Source organism: Papaver somniferum, chromosome 2 (assembly GCF_003573695.1).
Source record: "Papaver somniferum cultivar HN1 chromosome 2, ASM357369v1, whole genome shotgun sequence".
Taxonomy (NCBI): domain Eukaryota; kingdom Viridiplantae; phylum Streptophyta; class Magnoliopsida; order Ranunculales; family Papaveraceae; genus Papaver; species Papaver somniferum.
In genome coordinates this window covers 18710900-18728960 of record NC_039359.1, presented here as the reverse complement: position 1 = coordinate 18728960, position 18061 = coordinate 18710900, and the positions used below count along the sequence as shown (strand labels likewise).

The following is an 18061-nucleotide window of genomic DNA, read 5'->3' as shown; positions in this document are numbered from 1 at the left end:
AAAATCTAATGAGGAGAGCTTGGAGGAACTTCATCAACAAAAGGTATATGGATACTAAGACTTATCTATCACTCAGAAGCCTATTCAATTCTATCTCCTATTGAGACTAAGTCGTATAGCTGCGTAGACTCTTACATTATTATTTGATATTTCGAGCTGAGTTTAACTCGCTTATATCTTTCTCGAAATTGTTTTGGAAAGCTTTTTGCTTTAGATACATTCATCATTATTCTCGACGAGTTTAGTTGGAAATAATTTATTTGTTGGAACTATGTCGACTCAGAATGTTTCATATTGATCATTCTATCACTTGAAAACTGCTTATAAGCTAACGGTATGTGTGAGACAGCCATTGTCGTCTTCAAAGGATGTTTCAATGATTGAAATAGAAGTTTATAACAATTTACCATTGTCTAGATATAACACAGTATGCATACCAGTATGCAAACTTTTGTGGTATTATTCAGGTCCGGGAACCCAGTTTGCATACCAGTATGCAAACGGTTTTAACTGTCACAGTACGGAAACCAAGTTTGCATACCAGTATGCTAATGGTTTTACCTGAGTTGAGGTCTGGGACGAAAATATACATACCCATTTGTGAACTGTCGGACAAGACCAAAAGTCCGGAACATAAGTTTGCATACCCGTTTGCAAACTTAGTTGGTTATGTTCTAAAATTGGTTAAGTATGATTTCATACTCATGAACAAATACATTTATAAATTAAGTAATGTAATCTTTGCAAACTGTGGCTAAATGTTCATGAATTGATTCTCTTGAATCAAATCTGATTTTACTTCACTTGTGTTTTGTATACTTCTATGAGAATATAGACAATTAAACAACTCTATGAAGTAACACAATTAGATTCATTTGATTATCATGTGATCTAGAAGTGTTAGATGTATGCGGTTAATACAAAAGTGTTTATATGGATAACTTCGGTTAACTATTGTTTAGCCAACTCAATATACACGTTTAGGTACGGTTACCCATATCTAAATGAATGTATACAGACATTTGTGTGTAACAAGCTAAGACCATCTAACGATGGAGAGATATTGCTTTGGTTTTAAGCAGACTTAGTTTGAATCTTAAATCAGTTTTTCATCTAACGGTGAATGTTGATTGCTTTGTTAGTAATCTAACTTAGAATGCAAACCCTGATTTGAAAGACCATATAAGGGAGAATTTTAGCAACTGAAAAAACCTAATCCCCACACTTCTGTATGATACTAGTTGTGTACTAGAGTCGATTCTCTTTTAATCTAGGTTTTTCCTAAAACCATCATAGGCTAACGACTTAAAGACTTCATTGGTATTCTGAAGCCAGACCCAACTTTTTTCTCTATAGTTGCATGTTATAATCTTATTTGTTCTATCGTATTGAGTACTATCTTCTTGGCTCGAGATTTATCTCTGATATGTAAGCTATAAAAAGTAATCACAAAGCTCTTCGTCTCATTCTCTCGTGATTCCACAATAACTTCTTCAACTACCATATAGTTAAGTTATTATGAGGTGATTGATATTTCTAGGTTGTTCTTCGGGAATATAAGACCGGATCATCAATTGGTTCCTGTTCACCTTGATTAATCAAAAGACGGAACAAAAATTTCGCAGGTATTTCTGTGGGAGAAAGATTTATCTATAAGAATATACTTTTATATGGGAGACATATTTGTTTATAAAGTCTACGACTTTGGATCGTAGCAACTCTTAGTTGTGGGTGAGATCAGCTAAGGGAATCAAGTGCGTAGAGTCGCTCTGGGATTCAGAGGCGTAAGGAACACGACTCTATCTTAATCAGTGTGAGACTTGGTTAAGGCTCAACTACATTCCAGTCCGAAGTTAACTTGTAGTAGGCTAGTGTATGTAGCGGCTTAATACAGTTGGTGTTTAAATCTGGACTAGGTCCCGGGGGTTTTCTGTATTTGCGGTTACCTCGTTAACAAAACTTCTGGTGTTTGTGTTATTTCTTTTCCGCATTATATAATTGAAATATCACGGGTTTTGCGTAGTTCAATCAATTGCTAAATCCAACCTTTGGTTGTTGATTGAAATTGATTAACACTTGAACATTGGTCTTTGGTACCGTTCAAGTTATTTCTCATGTCAATCAGGCTCACATATCTCTATCTGTTCGATTGCAGATTTTATTGAGAAATTGAGATATAACTCTTAGATATATTTCCTTGATTGAGTCTGACTGTCTAGTTGATTCTCGTGGAATTATATTGGAGTTATTCCATACATATTGTCGAACGAAATATTGGGTGTGGTTGCTTGACCCCCGCTTTTTCACCTTTTAGTTGTTACTATTGCGGAAACAAAAGTCATCTCGAAAGGAGATGTCGTTTTCGTTTACGGAATGAGAAACTTCATAACATTCTTGTCTGGATATTTAAGGAAGTAATCAACCTGTTTCTCATACAACTGGTTTTAAATATCCAACCTTCAGACAAGGAAAGTGATGTGATGAGCCAATTCTTGCCAGTAAGAATAACACAAAACCTTTTTATAATTGTAAAAATGTAATATTTTAAGGACAAATGACTACTTTGTTGATCCAAGAAGTAAGAAAAAATCTTCAAACCCTTCTTCCATGTATGGAGGAGGTGTTGGATCAAAAGTGTCAACAGTTCCTGAATATATTCTTATCAATAATTGTGTTTCAGAACTCAAGACCAGTACAAATAAACTCAAGCGTAGCATTAAGAAAGCAAGGAAGGTAGCAGCTTCAAGTATCTCTTGTCCTCCCTTTATTGTTTCTCTTTAGAATAACTCCATTGACTTCTATGATGATATTCAAGAAAAAAAAAAGGGAGAATGTCAATACCTTTGATGAGCAATATGCTCGTCAAATTTCAACTTTACTGCTTACATATGTGCGTCCTCTTTGAGACCGTGAGAGGATGCACATAATTTTCACGAAGATACCTTCTTCTTGAAAAAGTGGTCTTTGTTGTATCTGTTTTCTGTTTCTTTTTGGTTTAAAATAATTAAAATAATGACCATCTTACTGTTGAGCCTTGCTCCGATTAATTGTTACTCTTATAATTCAAATGATCAATAACTCTTGAGTTAATACTCTTTGTTGCATAGCTTTTATTTGTCTTTCCTTTAAAACTTTTGACTTGTTGATTTCCAACAAATGTCTTGAGCCCCAAATTTTATTGAGCCAAGATAGTCTGTCACATGTTTAGAACTTGCTTTTGATCTTTTGTCAAAACATGCTTCTAAAATAGGCTCAATTAGTTTCTTGGTTTTGAATTTCGATTCATAACCACGAACTGTTCGTGCACCGCTTCCATATTGGAATGTATGGTTCCAATACTGGCGCGTTTGGAAACTTCGATATGTGATTCTAGGGTTTTCTCCTATGAGAAACATATATATATATATATGATTGCTTTTATTTCTTGATATATGTAAGTTTCGTAACCTCAAGATTTTCTTGTGATATCATGGAGTGCTTTATGCATGGATGCGAAAAGGAAGAAAAATTTGAAGAAGGAAAGGTGATTGAGTTTCATAAAGATCCTCTCATAATAACCTGTTTCTATGCATTCGATCTTGAAGACAATCAACCTGTTCAGATTCATCTCAATAGTTGGAAATCTTCTTCGACATTTTAGAGTTGTTACTTGAAATTGCAATAAAGAACCTTATCTTTCTAAAGACTTGACTGAAGAAAGCAACTGATGAACTTGTTGTTGTTCGATCTCTGGTTGATGATTATGTCTAATACTTTCAGTTTGATTTTAGGAGTTATATTATATTTTGTATAGGAAACTTTTTATGAGAATTTATTCTTATGTTTTAAGAAGGATAACTAGGGTTTGGAATAGCAACTGTTGTAATTACACATAGCTATTGCCAACGATTTTCATCTTGTAATGTTTTAGATTTATTTATTTAAATTCTAAGTTATTTAGAAGATAATTTTGCAGTATTCATCTTTATTGGTTTTATATTCCAAAAATATTTTATGGGATATGTGTGTTTATGTCCGTGAACTATAAGTATCTCATATTTATAAAAAGTTAAGTTTATTATGTCATTATGAAAATATTGATAAAAATAGAATGAACTTTTGAATATTCCGCAGTATTGATCTTTCCCTGATCCACTTCTATGTGAAAGTATTTTATGGTTCCGTAAGTTTTCTTATGTTGAGCATTTCCGATTAAATTAATCATTAAGGTCTTCTTGTGGTTAATTTAATCGAGTTTTCTGGATACAAATTCATATTTCATGTAATTTGTTAATGTCCAAAGAAATCCATCTTTTCTCGAAAAACTAAGGTCGCTATTGTTGTTCTTTCGTGAATGACATTTTATGGGGGAGACTTCTTGATTGAACTTGTGCTTAATTGCTAAATCTTAGTGGGGAGTATGGATGTGGAATATTATAGGAGTTATCGTGTATCTTTATAAACTCCTTGATGAATCACTAAGTTTCGACTATGTGAAATCATCGAAACCAAGTTGATATGTTCTCTTTCAGTCATGAATAATCTCTTTGAGAATTTCATTATAATCCCGTTAGTTTTCGTACCTTTGCCAATTTATATTGAAAAAAGGGGGAGAATTATTTTATAGTTCACACTACATACATATGGTTTACAGATCATTATGTAAGGTGGAGTGGTTTTCATTATGAGATGAAGTGTTGACTAAGGGGGAGTGATACATATCACCATAATATTATTTTCAAAGTTGTGGTACAATTGAAATTTGATGTTGTGTAACAATACTATGTCACTGTATAACAATAATTGAGAACATTTGTTTTCTTATTGTTATGGCTACGGATCTTCAACAACAATGATGTTGAGTTGAACACGTTCAAAATCACTAGAGTACTTGGAGTGGCGAAGAATTCAAGGAATGTTGAAGAACAAGGAAATCAAGCATGTTGGATGAGAAGCTACAAAGTTTATTTATTTTGTAATCCATATTTATTGATAGTTTTGTCTCTAAAATTGACAAAGCGGGAGATTGTTAGAGCACTGCTCGGTCGATCACGCAAGCGTTGCTATCTCAAGCTTGTTTGTCAAGTTTAGGTGATCAAAACTATAAGTCTTTATTTCTAGTCTACTTATAGCTATGTCTCGGATTAGGATAGAATGTGTAGTTGAACTTTAGACTTGACGTCGTTCATCGATTGAAGACGAAGATATAATGAGGAGAGATTGGAAGAACTTCATCAATAAAAGGTATGTGGAGACTAAAACTTATCTATCACTCAGAAGTCAATTCTATCTCCTATTGAGACTAAGTCATATAACTATATAGACTTTTACATTATACACATTTGATATTTCGAGCTGAATTTAACTCGGATATTTATTTCTCGAATTATGTGTTGGAAACTTTTTGCTTTAGCTACGTTCATCATTATTCTTGACGAAATTAGTTGGAAACAATTTATTTGTTGCAAACTAAATAATAAGTCAATATATGATCATGTGAAAATTACGTTGAAACATCTTACTTGATTTGTGTGAGATAATCAGTTGATGTCGACTCGGAATGTTTCATATTGATCATTCGATCACTTGAAAATTACTTATAAGCTAATAGTTTGTGTGAGACAGCTGTTGTTGTCTTCTAAGGATGTTTCACTGATTGAAATGGGAGTTTAAGACAATTAACCTTTGTCTAGATACATCATAGTATGCATACCAGAATGCAAACTCTTGTGGTATGATTCAGGTCCGGAAACCAAGTTTGCATACCAGTTTGCGGACGGTTCTAACTGAGTTACTGTCCGGGGACGACAGTATGCATACCGGTTTGCAAACTGCTGAACAAGTCCAAAGTCCGGAACTTAAGTTTGCGTACCAGTTTGCAAACTAAGTGGTTAAAGTTCTAAAAATCGGTTTAATGTGATTTCATACTCATGAACAAATACATTTATAAATTAAGGAATGTAATCTTTGCAAACCGTGGCTTAATGTTCATGAATTGATTCTTGAATAAGTACTTTGTACAATCATGAATCAAATCCAATTTTGTTTCATGTATACTTCTATGAGAATATAAACAATTGAACAACTTTATGAGTAACACAATTAGATTAATTTGATTATCTTTCATGTTTGATTGATCATCATATTTGATCTAGAAGTGTTAGATGAATGTGGTTAATACAAATGTGTTCATATGGCTAACTTTTGTTAAATATTGTTGAGACAACTCAATATACACGTTCAGGTACGGTTACCCATATCTAAATAAAGATTTATTTCATTTGTGTGTAACAAGCTAAGACCATCTAACGGTGGAGATATTGCTTTGGTTTTAAGCAAACTTAGCTCGAATCTTAAATCAGATTTTCATCTAACGGTGAATATTGATTGCTTTGTTTCTAATCTATCAAACCCTGATTTCAAGACTATATAAGGGAGAATTCTAGCAATTGGAAAACCTAATCCCCACAATTATGTGTGACATTAGTGGCGGCTAGAGTCGATTCTTTTTTCCTAAAACCATTATTATAGGTTAACAACCTAAAGACTTCATTGGGATTCTGAAGCCTGACCCAACTATTTTCTTTCTAGTTGCATGTTCTAATCTTACTTGTTCTATCTTATTGAGTACTATCTTCTCTAAGATTTGATCGAGATTGATCTCCGATAGGTAAGATATAAAAAGTAATCACAAAGCTCCTTGTCTCATTCTTTGTGATTCCACAATAACTTCTTCTACTACCATATAGTTAAGTTATTGTGAGGTGATTGATATTTCTAGGTTGTTCTTTGGGAATATAAGACTGGATTATTAATTGGTTCCCGTTCACCTTGATTTATCGAAAGACGGAGCAAAACTTCATAGGTACTTCTGTGGGAGACAGATTTATCTATCAGAATAGACCTATTTGTGGGAGACATATTTTTTTATAAGTCTTCGGCTTCGGGTCATAGCAACTCTTAGTCGTGGGTGAGATCAGCTAAGGGAATCAAGTGCATAGAGTCATGCATGGGGTTCAGAGACGTAAGGAACGCGAGTGTACCTTAATCAGTGTGATACTAATTAGTCAGGGATCAACTACATTCCAGTCCGAAGTTAACTTGGAGTAGGCTAGTGTCTGTAGCGGCTTAATACAGTATGGTGTTCAAAATTGGACTAGGTCCCGGGTTTTTCTGCATTTGCGGTTTTTTCGTTAACAAAACTTCTGGTGTTTGTGTTATTTCTTTTCCACATTATATTTGTTAATATAATTGAAATATCACAGGTCGTGCGTAGATCAATCAATTGGTAAATCCAACATTTGGTTGTTGATAGAAACTGATTGACACTTGAACATTGGTCTTTGGTACCGTTCAAGTTATTCTCATATCAATCGGGTTCACAAATTTCTATCTGTTTGATTGCAGATTGTATTGAGAAATTAAGATATAACTCTTGGATGTTTTTCCTTGATCGAGTCTGACTCTCTAGTTGATTCTCTTGGAATTATATTGGATTTAGACCATACAGATTGCCGAACAAAATATTGGATGTGGTTGCTAGACCCTCGCTTTTTTCACTAGTACTACCTTAGCTTTAAAGATTGCACAAAGTTCAAATCCTTCATAGTTTTTTTTATTAGTAAAATGAATCAAATGGTGATCAAATCTAAAATCTCATAAAGAAGAAGAAATTTGACTAAAACAATTCTATTACCATACTAAAATAGAAATCCAAATTGATATTATAAAATCCGCAAGGTGGTCTATACCCTCTTCAAGCTATAACTACAGAACGTGAATTGATCGATCATAATATGCCTATCCCATATAAGTATTTTGTTAATTTAATTATCCTGCCATGGTCGGTTTTTCACATAAAAAGAGATAGAAATTTGTATGATTCCAGATTATGGATTAAGAATGTTGAATAATTTGGACTCAATGAAAATTTTATAAGTCATGTAAATTGACAGATAACTAGAGGAGACTATTTTATTTTGTTGATAAAATAAACCGTTAAGAAAGATTAAGAAAAAGTGGTAAGATGGGGAACTAGGGTTGACTTTTGTGCCTACTTTTACCGTTATCACCAAGTTGCAAAGTGAAAATGCGGGGGTCTAACAACCACACCCAATATTTCGCTTAGAAATCTGTGTGGACTAACTCCAATATACTTTCAAAAGAATCAGCTAGACAGTCAGACTCAATCTTAAGAAAAGTATATCCAAGATTTATATCTTAATTTGTCAATTCAATCTGCAATCAAACAAATAGGAATTTGCGAGCCCGATTGAATATAAGAAATAATTTGGACGGTATCAAAAACCAATATCCAAGTGTCAATCAATTTAGTAAACAACCAAAGGTTGGATTCACAATTGATTAAACTTACGCGCAACCTGTGATATTTCAATTATATAAATAAATATAATGCAAAAAAGTAATAACACAGACACCAAAAGTTTTGTTAACGAGGAAACCGCAAATGCAGAAAAACCCCGAGACCTAGTCCAGATTTGAATACCACACTATTTTAAGCCGCTACATACACTAGCCTACTCCAAGTTAACTTCGGACTGGAATGTATTTGAGCCCTAACTAATCTCACACTGATTAAGGTACAGTCGCGTTCCTTACGCCTCTGAATCATAGCAGGACTCTGCGAACTTGATTCCTTAGCTGATCTCACCCACAACCAAGAGTTTCTACGACCCAAGGTCGAAGACTTAATAAACCAATCTGTCTCACACATAAAAGTCTATTGAATTGATAAATATGTCTCCTACAGAAATACCTAAGAGTTTTGTTCCGTCTTTTGATAAATCAAGGTGAACAGGAACAAATTGATACACCGAACTTGTATTCCCGAAGAACAACCTAGTAATATCAATCACCTCACAATAATCTTAATCGTATGGTAGCGAAACAAGATATTATGGAATCACAAACGATGAGACAAAGATGTTTGTAACTACTTTTTATCTTGCCTATCGAAGATTAAATCTCGAACAAATCTTAGAGAAGATAATACTCAATACAATAGAAAACAACAAGATCAGAACACACAACTACAGAGAAGATAGTCACTAGCATACTTCTAGGTATGTTTACATAGAGAATTCTGACCGACATAACTGAATTTGGAAGTGTTAGGGAACTACGTTCGGATTTCTTACTTGTTAGAGTGTTAAATAATGGATTTAATCATCTGGTGATGCAAATGAGGTGCAGAGGGAAATGCATTACTAGAGTTGCTGATCAATTATTAGTGGAGACTACCTATCTTCATATCAACTGAGGCACCAGACAAAAAATTCTTTGTAGATGACTAAAAAGCTTTCTTTTGAGTGTGTGTCACCATATGTTAATTTTGGGTAGAATGGTGAGCTACCCAACTTCACAGCATTTTCAGCACTATTTTTGATCTCTTGAGTGGTAATTTTGTCAATCATGAGGGTGACGTCTATAGATGAAAACCACCTTCTTGTAGTTTGATTTGCAGTTAGCATCATTCTCTCTCTCACCAACAACAGGTCCATAGAAACACATCATCACCATCAACAAGAGAGCGACATCAAAATCTACAAGAAAGTTGAAGACGTTAAAGGTTTAAAAGCAACAATACAAGTGTAGATGGGGAAAAATGATTTGCTGGTTTTTACGGAATTGAGGAGACGACCGTGCGGAGGAGTATCCTTGAACCGAGCGAATTGTTTAACCTCACACAGATGCACTGCAAGAAGGGAGTGCTTTAAGTTAGAGAGATCAATCTGTAGGACTCCGGCCTAAACCAAGATAATGGCCGTTCTAGAGTCAATTCGGTCACAAGAGAGGATGGGTCGATCTGTAGGAGGGAAGTTGAGAAATGTGTGAGATCAATGGTGATCAAGGATTTTGGTGTTGTGTATTTTGCGTGAAAATAGTTTTTGAATGATTGAGTTTACTCAGTTGAGAGTAATTTCTAAGACGATGAATTCGTGTAGACGAAAGACTGTCTATCGAAAATTGTCTGTTGTTCAATCATGATTCAAAGACTTGTTTATATTGCTAGAATTGTAAACACCTTGATCCCATGAAGTGTGACAATTGCTGGAGTCAAAGAGTGGGGAAGTGGAAATCGTGTTAAAACCAGTGGCTCATCGTGCGGAGACTTGGTTGATTTTCTATCCACTACTTTGCTAACTCCTTCAACTGATTGCACGACTTGCTCACATTCTCATCGTGGGTGAACGCACGCGCCATAGGACGCCAGACCAAAATCCTAGTTAATATCCTCCCATGTGACACGATTGATGTTCGTGATTGTGGAGTCTGCAAGGCAGACGCGTATTTAGTTAGTCAGTTGCTGACTTCATGGGACGATGAGTCCTTGTATTGCTAAGTCGAACGTGATTTGCAAATGTTCCGAGACTCATGAGTTGAACATGTATGTTGATACAAAGGTATCAGATAAATGTTGATAACTTAAGGTGAGCAAATGTTGATGAATCGTTGAATATTGATAGTTGAACCAATATTCCCTAGTCTGAGCAAATATTGCTTGTCTGAGCAAATGTTGCTCGTTTGACGAATTGTTGGTATCAGGATCAAATGAAAATGTTAATTTAAGATACTGACATCTGAGCCGAGCATATTATTAAAGTGTTGATCACGGGATCAACGTAAAATTATTAGTGTTTGAATCTGCTCAGAATTATGTTTTTTCAGAGCTCTGGATTCGAAACCCTAATTTTTTATCAGTTTATGATTTATTGAAAATACACCACAGAGTGAAGGAGGGACCGGCTAGATGAGTCGACCATGTAACAACCAGATGCTCAAATGAGCAAAATACCAAAGTCTCTTGAAGACCAGTTGGTGAAAGGATGATTAAATGTTGGTTTAATCATTTATTAAAATGGTGCCCGTCTCAGCTTTCGGTGATGAAACCTAATTATGAAGAGATGAGGGACCGGAAAAGAGGGCATGAAACCGAAACTTGGTGGTCGTGGGACCAACTTATGGTCATTTGAGCAAACTCCAAGTTGTTTGAGAAGAGTTTGGACCCAATATGAGCAATTGAGCAAATTAGGTCAAAAGTATTAAAACATATGGGACCGGCTATTTGCAAGACATAGGGCCGGCCTTGGTCGGTCAAGGAGACATGCCCATGTCACCATAATGTATGTGTCTCAGTCCTGAGAGTTTCGATATTTTTTGATGCGCGTTTGAGCAATATTTTGAGAAAATATGAAGGATTCAGGGTTTTGCTAAGACTGAGGAATCTTTATGAGATGATGAAAAATAATTAATAAAATAGGGGATTGTAAGGTGTGGGACCGTCCACGGCTAGGGCATGGCCGGTCGGCTAGCAAGCTTGGTCCCGCAACACCTTTCACAATTTTATGTAATTTTAAGTATTTTCCCTTTTGTGAAGGAAATACCATGAAACTGAGGAATTTCATGAGGTTAGGGAATTTCTATGAGATTATGGAAATAATAAAATAGGAAGTCATGAAGTGTGGGACCGGCTATGGCCATGGCATGGCCGACCAACCAATGAACACAGTCCCATGGCACTTTCCCTAATTTTATATTATTTTCATGATTTTAGGAAAATATCATGAAATCAAGGAGTTTGTTGAAACTAGGGAATTTCCTTGAAGTGAAGGAGTTTCCATGAGATGAGGGAAACAAATAATATTAAAATAACAAACCTAAGCGTGTGGGACCGCCCACGGCTAGGGCATGGTCGGCCGGCCAACGAGCCCGATCCGTGAGTTTTCCCCTAATTTTATGTAATTTTTATGAGTTGAGGGAAATATCATGAAATCAGGGAATTTTCATGGGATGAGGGAAATAATAACAAAATAATAAGGAATCATGAGGTGTGGGACCGACCACGACTAGGGAACGGCTGGCCGGCTAGTGAGCCTGGTCCCACGACAACTTTCCTAATTTTTATTATTTCTTTGATACGAGGAAACACCATGAGACTGAGGAGTTTCCTTGAGACGAAGGAGATTTGCTCAAATGAAGGGATTTTCATGAGATGAGGGAAAAATAATAAAATATGATAAAATATATAATTGGGCGTGGGACTGGCCACGACGTGACTGGCCGGCAGGTGGGCCCAGTCCCCTAGTGCCTTTGCTAATATTTTATTATTATTATTTTTCTTCCTATTTTGCATAGGTTCATAGTTCTTTCGTGTTTTGGAATGCTCGTTCGTGCATTCAGGTCCCCGTTTGTGCATTATTGTCGAGTACTCTTGCACCATTTTGGTCGGGGCTTACTCGATAGCTGCTCAGATGCCCGTACGTTGAATATTTATTACTAACCCATGGAATTCTGCTGGGAATAACCATAAATTGAAGTAATGAAATATTATGCGGAATGCAGAGTATTTTTCTAGGAATTCAATTGATGAATATTGTGACTAGAAATAATTAATTGGTGGCTCTTTACTAGCAGGCATGCTGTCTAGTAGCATTATAATTATTCAGAAATCGAGGTATGATCTAGTTGAAGCAAAACGATCGATTTGAATGTTTATTCTGTAAAGTCAGGGAACATTGCGACGTCCTGAAGACGTAGTGCTCTATACTAGTGAGTAATACATCTAGGATCCATCCAATCATTTCGATTCTTTACAGAAGTGATTATTGAAATTTCTCAGTATTTATGAGATATGCGTTGCCTCAGCTAAGAGACTACACATCTACATATAATCTGAGAGACAGTATTCTCAGTCAGAGATTCTCGTGGCATGAGATTTCATGCTTCGACGAGAGACATGAGCCTCAATACTCATCTGATTGCTGGATCAGGAGCATGTATAATTATGGTTTACGATTTTACCCTTTGTGGAAAACCTACCATCTACATTAAGTCCCCTGCTTAGTGAAAGACAGTCATGTTCCTCAGTCAGCACTGAATGGTGATTTTCTTGTTATAGTTACAAACGAAAATAAGTAGTTGAACTTAGTCGTAAAATAAGATGTTACCAGATTTTCGATTGCATGAACGGATCATGGCTTGGACGAAGATCCCAATGGCATGATAGAGCATCGTCTAATGAGCCTAAATTGATGTAGAACCGCTGGCTTGGTAATGGAACCTTGGTCGGTTTAGGATTCACGGGCCCGGGCCCAGAAAGGAAATCCTTGTGAAATTAGGTATTGGAAATAAAATTTGATATAAAAGGAATTAATCCTCCTTTTTTAATTCACCCACACGACCGACCACCACCTTCATCTCTTCATCTTCTTCACGCCCGAGCATAGGAAGAGAGCAGAGAATTTCCGCCGGAGCCGCCGTCGTCCGACCATCGCCGCCACCGTCCGGCCAACTTCCTGGCGGCACCGACATGTACGATTTCTTTTTTCCAGAAGTTTGTTGTTTGTTCATGAATTGTTCATCATAAAAATCATATGTGTATATACATAATTTTGGGCGTGAGTTTTATGAAAAAACCGTTGTTTTAGGAACGTACGTTCGTCCGATCGTTAGTTTAAGAAACGAAGGTTTATGCTAATTTTGTGAAATTCCTTCGAAGACAGACGATCGTATGAAGGATTTTTTTTTTTTAATTATGAAACCATGACATGTTTCATGAAAAATATATGACATATTTTATTTACGTGAGTTTTCTCGTGTTAAAGAGAAAAAATTTGAAAATTTTTACGTGAATAATTCACGTTTTTATTATCTTGTTCAGATCAAAATATAGGTTTGAGTAACCCTTGAAGTTGGACAATTTATTTATGATGAAATATTTACTTGGTGTAAGTTTTATAACTCAGTTGTGGCTCTTCACACTATGAAAATTATGTTCATGATTTTATTGAAAATCAGGTTTCAATTTTCAAATAATAAGGCTTCATTCGTTTTCATAGGTTTCAAGGAACGAACAAATCTTGGGGTGCTAACTCTTATATCACAATCACTGCGCTAGTGGAATTGTAAAGAGATAAGATTTGAGAAATACCATTTTGTAGTGAATTTGATATCAGCATATCCGTAATTCTGTGCTCCTGGTTCCAGACAATAGTGACTTCCAGCAGCATCGATTATGATTATTACTATTCTTCTAGCTCTTCCGAGGAGGATTCCAAGACTTCTGTAGCCAAAGCTCGATCCAAGACGGATCATGTTAAGGAAATAAAACACGTGCCTCTTAATGACCGTAATGTTACTAGTGATGAACTCTTGAAGAACAAGAGGATGAGACGTTAGCTGATTATCGGCAAAGGAGGGGCCGATTCCAGCGCAGAAGGTTAGCAGCTGAGGAGAAACTTCGACCTCATGCTGACGGTGTGGCTTCGGATTCGGATGCTTCGGGAGACGAACCCGTGTGGGTGCTACGGGAGTGCAAAATTAAGCCACATCGGCGTACCAGGGAGATTAAGCGACTGGTTGAAGATGACCTCGAATCCGAGCATAAAGAAGAAGAGTATTGGGATATGATGTACATCGATACTGATGAGATACCGGACTTCGTCAATATCTCTAACAGTGACTCCAAGGAAGAAACTTATGAGGATTCTTCGAAAGACAATAATGATGACGAATCTGATAACTCTGACAAATCTGACGATTCCGATGAATCTGATGCATCTGATGATTGATCTTGCTCGCGAGTCTTTCTGAGATTATTTATTTTCTATTGCAGTAGATATTTTCTGGTTGTCTGAGCAGTTTGGAGGTAGAGATGTTGCGTTAGAAATTATTTTTGAACAATAATCCTTTATCGTTTTTTTTTTTGCCAAATCTTCTTCACACCCAGCTGAATAGGATGGACCAATGTCCATGTAGATAATAATTATCCACAAAGTAAAACTATACGAGCTGGCTAGGAGACACGCGGCCCTCCAGATCATCAGTTCACAATTGCAACGTTGGTTACATCCGAAGTGTCAGTCCCCAGTATCCGTGTTGAACACGCCTGAACTGTCAGTCCCCAGTATCTGTGTTGAACACGCCTGAACTGTCAGTCCCTAGTATTGTCGCACTTCTTCTATGTTACCAGATACACTTTGATTCGAGAATTAGGGTTTCAATAAAAACAACAACAGATTTTACTATCCGCTATAGGATAAGTATCCAGACCTTCGGTGTTTAGGTTTTCCCATTTAAACGAAACATCGTCTTCTGCCCCTGTGTATTATCGGAAGAAATTTTTCTCACGATCATACCTCTCATCACCATGTCTAACAGCAGTGCTTCTTTTCAAAACGAACATTGGTCAAAGCATGATGCATAAGCGTCCGTCTCGGTGAGTTGAACGTTTTCTTCCATCTTCATTTGAGCAGGATGACTGATCAGAGAAAATAACTTGTTGCAGGATAATCAGAGAAATCAGCCTTCTTCTTGTGGTTTGAGACCCAAGCGGATTGTTAAGGCTTTTGCTCGGTACAGGTCAACTCGTGAAGCCGGAACATCCGTAAGTAATTCCATGACCTCTTGACTGAAGCTTTTATCATGCTATCCAATCCTTATTGAAATCGAAAACTTCTTCATGGAAGGTTGATGTTCATGTTGTTGTCGACGCTAGGAAGAGGAAGAATAGGAAATCCGTAACCGTGAATGATGGCAGCAATCGTGGCTGGACTCCCGTTTGAAACTCCCATGACCGATACTTTCCCGAACAACGAGGTATTTGGTGGATTCGTCATTCCAAAATTTCATGCATCTCTGTACACAAAGATTTGGAGAAGGTACGAGCACATTTCTATAACCAAAGTGTGGAGAGACTTTCTGCCGACCCTCTTGACTACCGTCGCTGGATTATTACCGATCATCAAAGAGATGATCAAAATGAATCTGCGAGACGTCAAGAATCATGAGATGCATAGATGAAATGTCATGATTTTGAATTGTGAGACCTTGCAATTCAACATAGGCTGGCTTTGTCATCGTCTTGAGATGATCAAAATCGATAGGGCATCGGATGTTGCTGACGCGATCTCCGCTACAACTGCTATCTTGGAGAAGGATAAGGCACTTGCCTTGGAGTCGGCAAGGGTTGAAAATGCTGATCAGGACTTGAAAGTGAAGACTAAAAACTTTCAGAAGAGGCCTGACATGGCTTTCTATAAAAATTATCCATTATTGGATGGTTTGCTCTGAGTGAGTATTTGAGAGAGTTGTAGGTTTCTTTGGTAAGATAGAATAACTGACATTATGGAGGAATTTTGTTCAATTAATGAATGTTTGATGAACAAATGAGCACCTTGCACGCTCTTTGAAGGAAAATAAGTTACATTTTGAAATCTGCTTGGATGATGATAAAAGATTAATTTACTTGTTGTTGATCAGGCGTAATAGGCCTTGAGCCATTTGCCATTGATTATATTTCCTTCTACTCCTCCATTAAATGCTAAGATTTTGTAGTATCCGCTGGACACCGCTTTGATGATCACATAAGGCCCTTCCCATTTTGGAGAGAACTTGGGAGAAGACATATCTTGTTGAATGTGTTTTGCCGTTTTTAATACCAAATCTCCTACCTGGAATGTTCGGGGTCTTACCATTTTGTTGTAAGATTTGGAGATCCTTTGTTTGTAGGCTTCCACGTATTTTTCTGCCTTAGCCCTCCTCGACTCAAGCATGTCCAGTTCAACAATTCTTGAGTTGGATACTTAGGCTTTATCCCACTGTATTCCATTAGTTGTTGCAATCCTTGCTGAAGGAATTTTGATTTCTGCTTGGAGTATGGCGTCGGCTCCATAGACGAGAGAGTATGGTGAAGTTCTGATCGAGCTCCCTGGTGTCGTCCGATAGGCCCATAAATCCATAGGCAGTTGTTCATGCCATGTTCGAGGATTATCATGAATTGTTCGGCTGAGAATCGGATCAAATTTTTATTGGTACTCTCTGCTTGTCCGTTTCCTTGGGGATAGTACGGTATGGAGAAAACTTGTTTGATGTCGTATTCATCGAGCAATTATGTCACGTCCTTATTGGCAAAAGGAGTTCCATTATCGGCGACAATGTGTTTAGGGACACCGAATCTACATATTATGTATTCTTTGATGAAGGCTGCAATCGTGACTCCAGTGGTACTTCGAAGAGGAATAGATTCAACCTATTTGGTGAAATACTCAGTTGAAGTGATGATGTATTCATGCTGCTTCGAAGATGTTGGACTGATTTTCCCGATGATATCCAGTCTCCAGCTATAAAAAGGCTATGGACTATTCACGAAATTCAATGGGAGACAAGGAGTGTGGATGAGATTACCATGGACTTGGCATTGATGACACCTCTGAACGTGCGCAGCTGCATCGTCTTCCATGGTCGACCAATAATATTTCTCATGAATTTGGAGAAATAATTTCCTTTTTCCTTGATGTTCTCCATCTTGCATTTTCTTCAAAATTGTTAGGATTTCATGTTCATCTAAGCATCTCAGTAAGTTCCCACCAAAGCTTTTGCGGTATAAGATTCCATCAAGAAATACAAATCTTTTAGCTCTTTGAATGAGTTTGATTGTTTCTTTCTTTTCCAGAGGTAATTCGTTGTCCCGAAGGTACTTGATGTAAGGTTCCCTCCAGTCCCCAGTGTGATGAACTGTCAAAGCTTATAAGTGATGAGGAGGCGTCTGGAAATTGGGACAAGATCTTTGCAGAAATCTTGATTGAGCCTCCATGGAAGACCAATAGTATCCCATCCTTTGAAGCTTTCTGTAAAGTGTTACTACCAACGTCTGTCCGCAGATTTCTTCATGTATGCGTTTGAATTGCTCGTCCGCTTCGTCGTTTCCGAGGCATCGTGATAAAGACCCATCAGGATTTCGATAGTATAACGCTCCATGAAGCAAGAAATAATTCTTTAATTCCTTGAGACTGACTTTCCCTTCTGAAAGATAACTGCTCAGTTCATGAATAATAGGTGCTCGCCAATCGTTTGCTTGAATGTCTTCAACTTGAGAAAGCCAGGTAGATGACACAACACGCCTTTGTACTGTGATTGTTTTCTCTTCTCCTTCGAATTGCATCCTTGAAGCAAGAGTAGCCAGGCAGTCAGCATGCATGTTGTTAGTTCGTCCAGTATGGACAATCGTTGCATCAGCAAAATGAGTTAATATCCGCTGCGCTTCAGTTTTGAATGGGGAGAG

At 36.9% G+C, this 18061-nt stretch overlaps 1 protein-coding gene across 1 annotated transcript; it reads left to right on the top strand.

Annotated features, from left to right (window-relative positions):
• Nucleotides 1-2607: 2607 nt before the first annotated feature.
• Nucleotides 2608-14570, top strand: LOC113350710 (uncharacterized protein DDB_G0283697-like). The gene is made up of 2 exons (XM_026594839.1): nt 2608-2746; nt 14158-14570. Exons 1-2 carry the CDS (start codon nt 2608-2610, stop codon nt 14568-14570), a joined length of 552 nt encoding a protein of 183 aa, XP_026450624.1.
• Nucleotides 14571-18061: the final 3491 nt, after the last annotated feature.

Coding starts and splice junctions, on each gene's coding strand:
- LOC113350710 (XM_026594839.1), top strand. CDS start 2,608: ATGTATGGAGGAGGTGTTGGATCAAAAGTGTCAACAGTTCCTGAATAT. Junction 2,747..14,157: donor AAGGAAGGTAGCAGCTTCAA/GTATCTCTTGTC, acceptor GAACTCTTGAAG/AACAAGAGGATGAGACGTTA.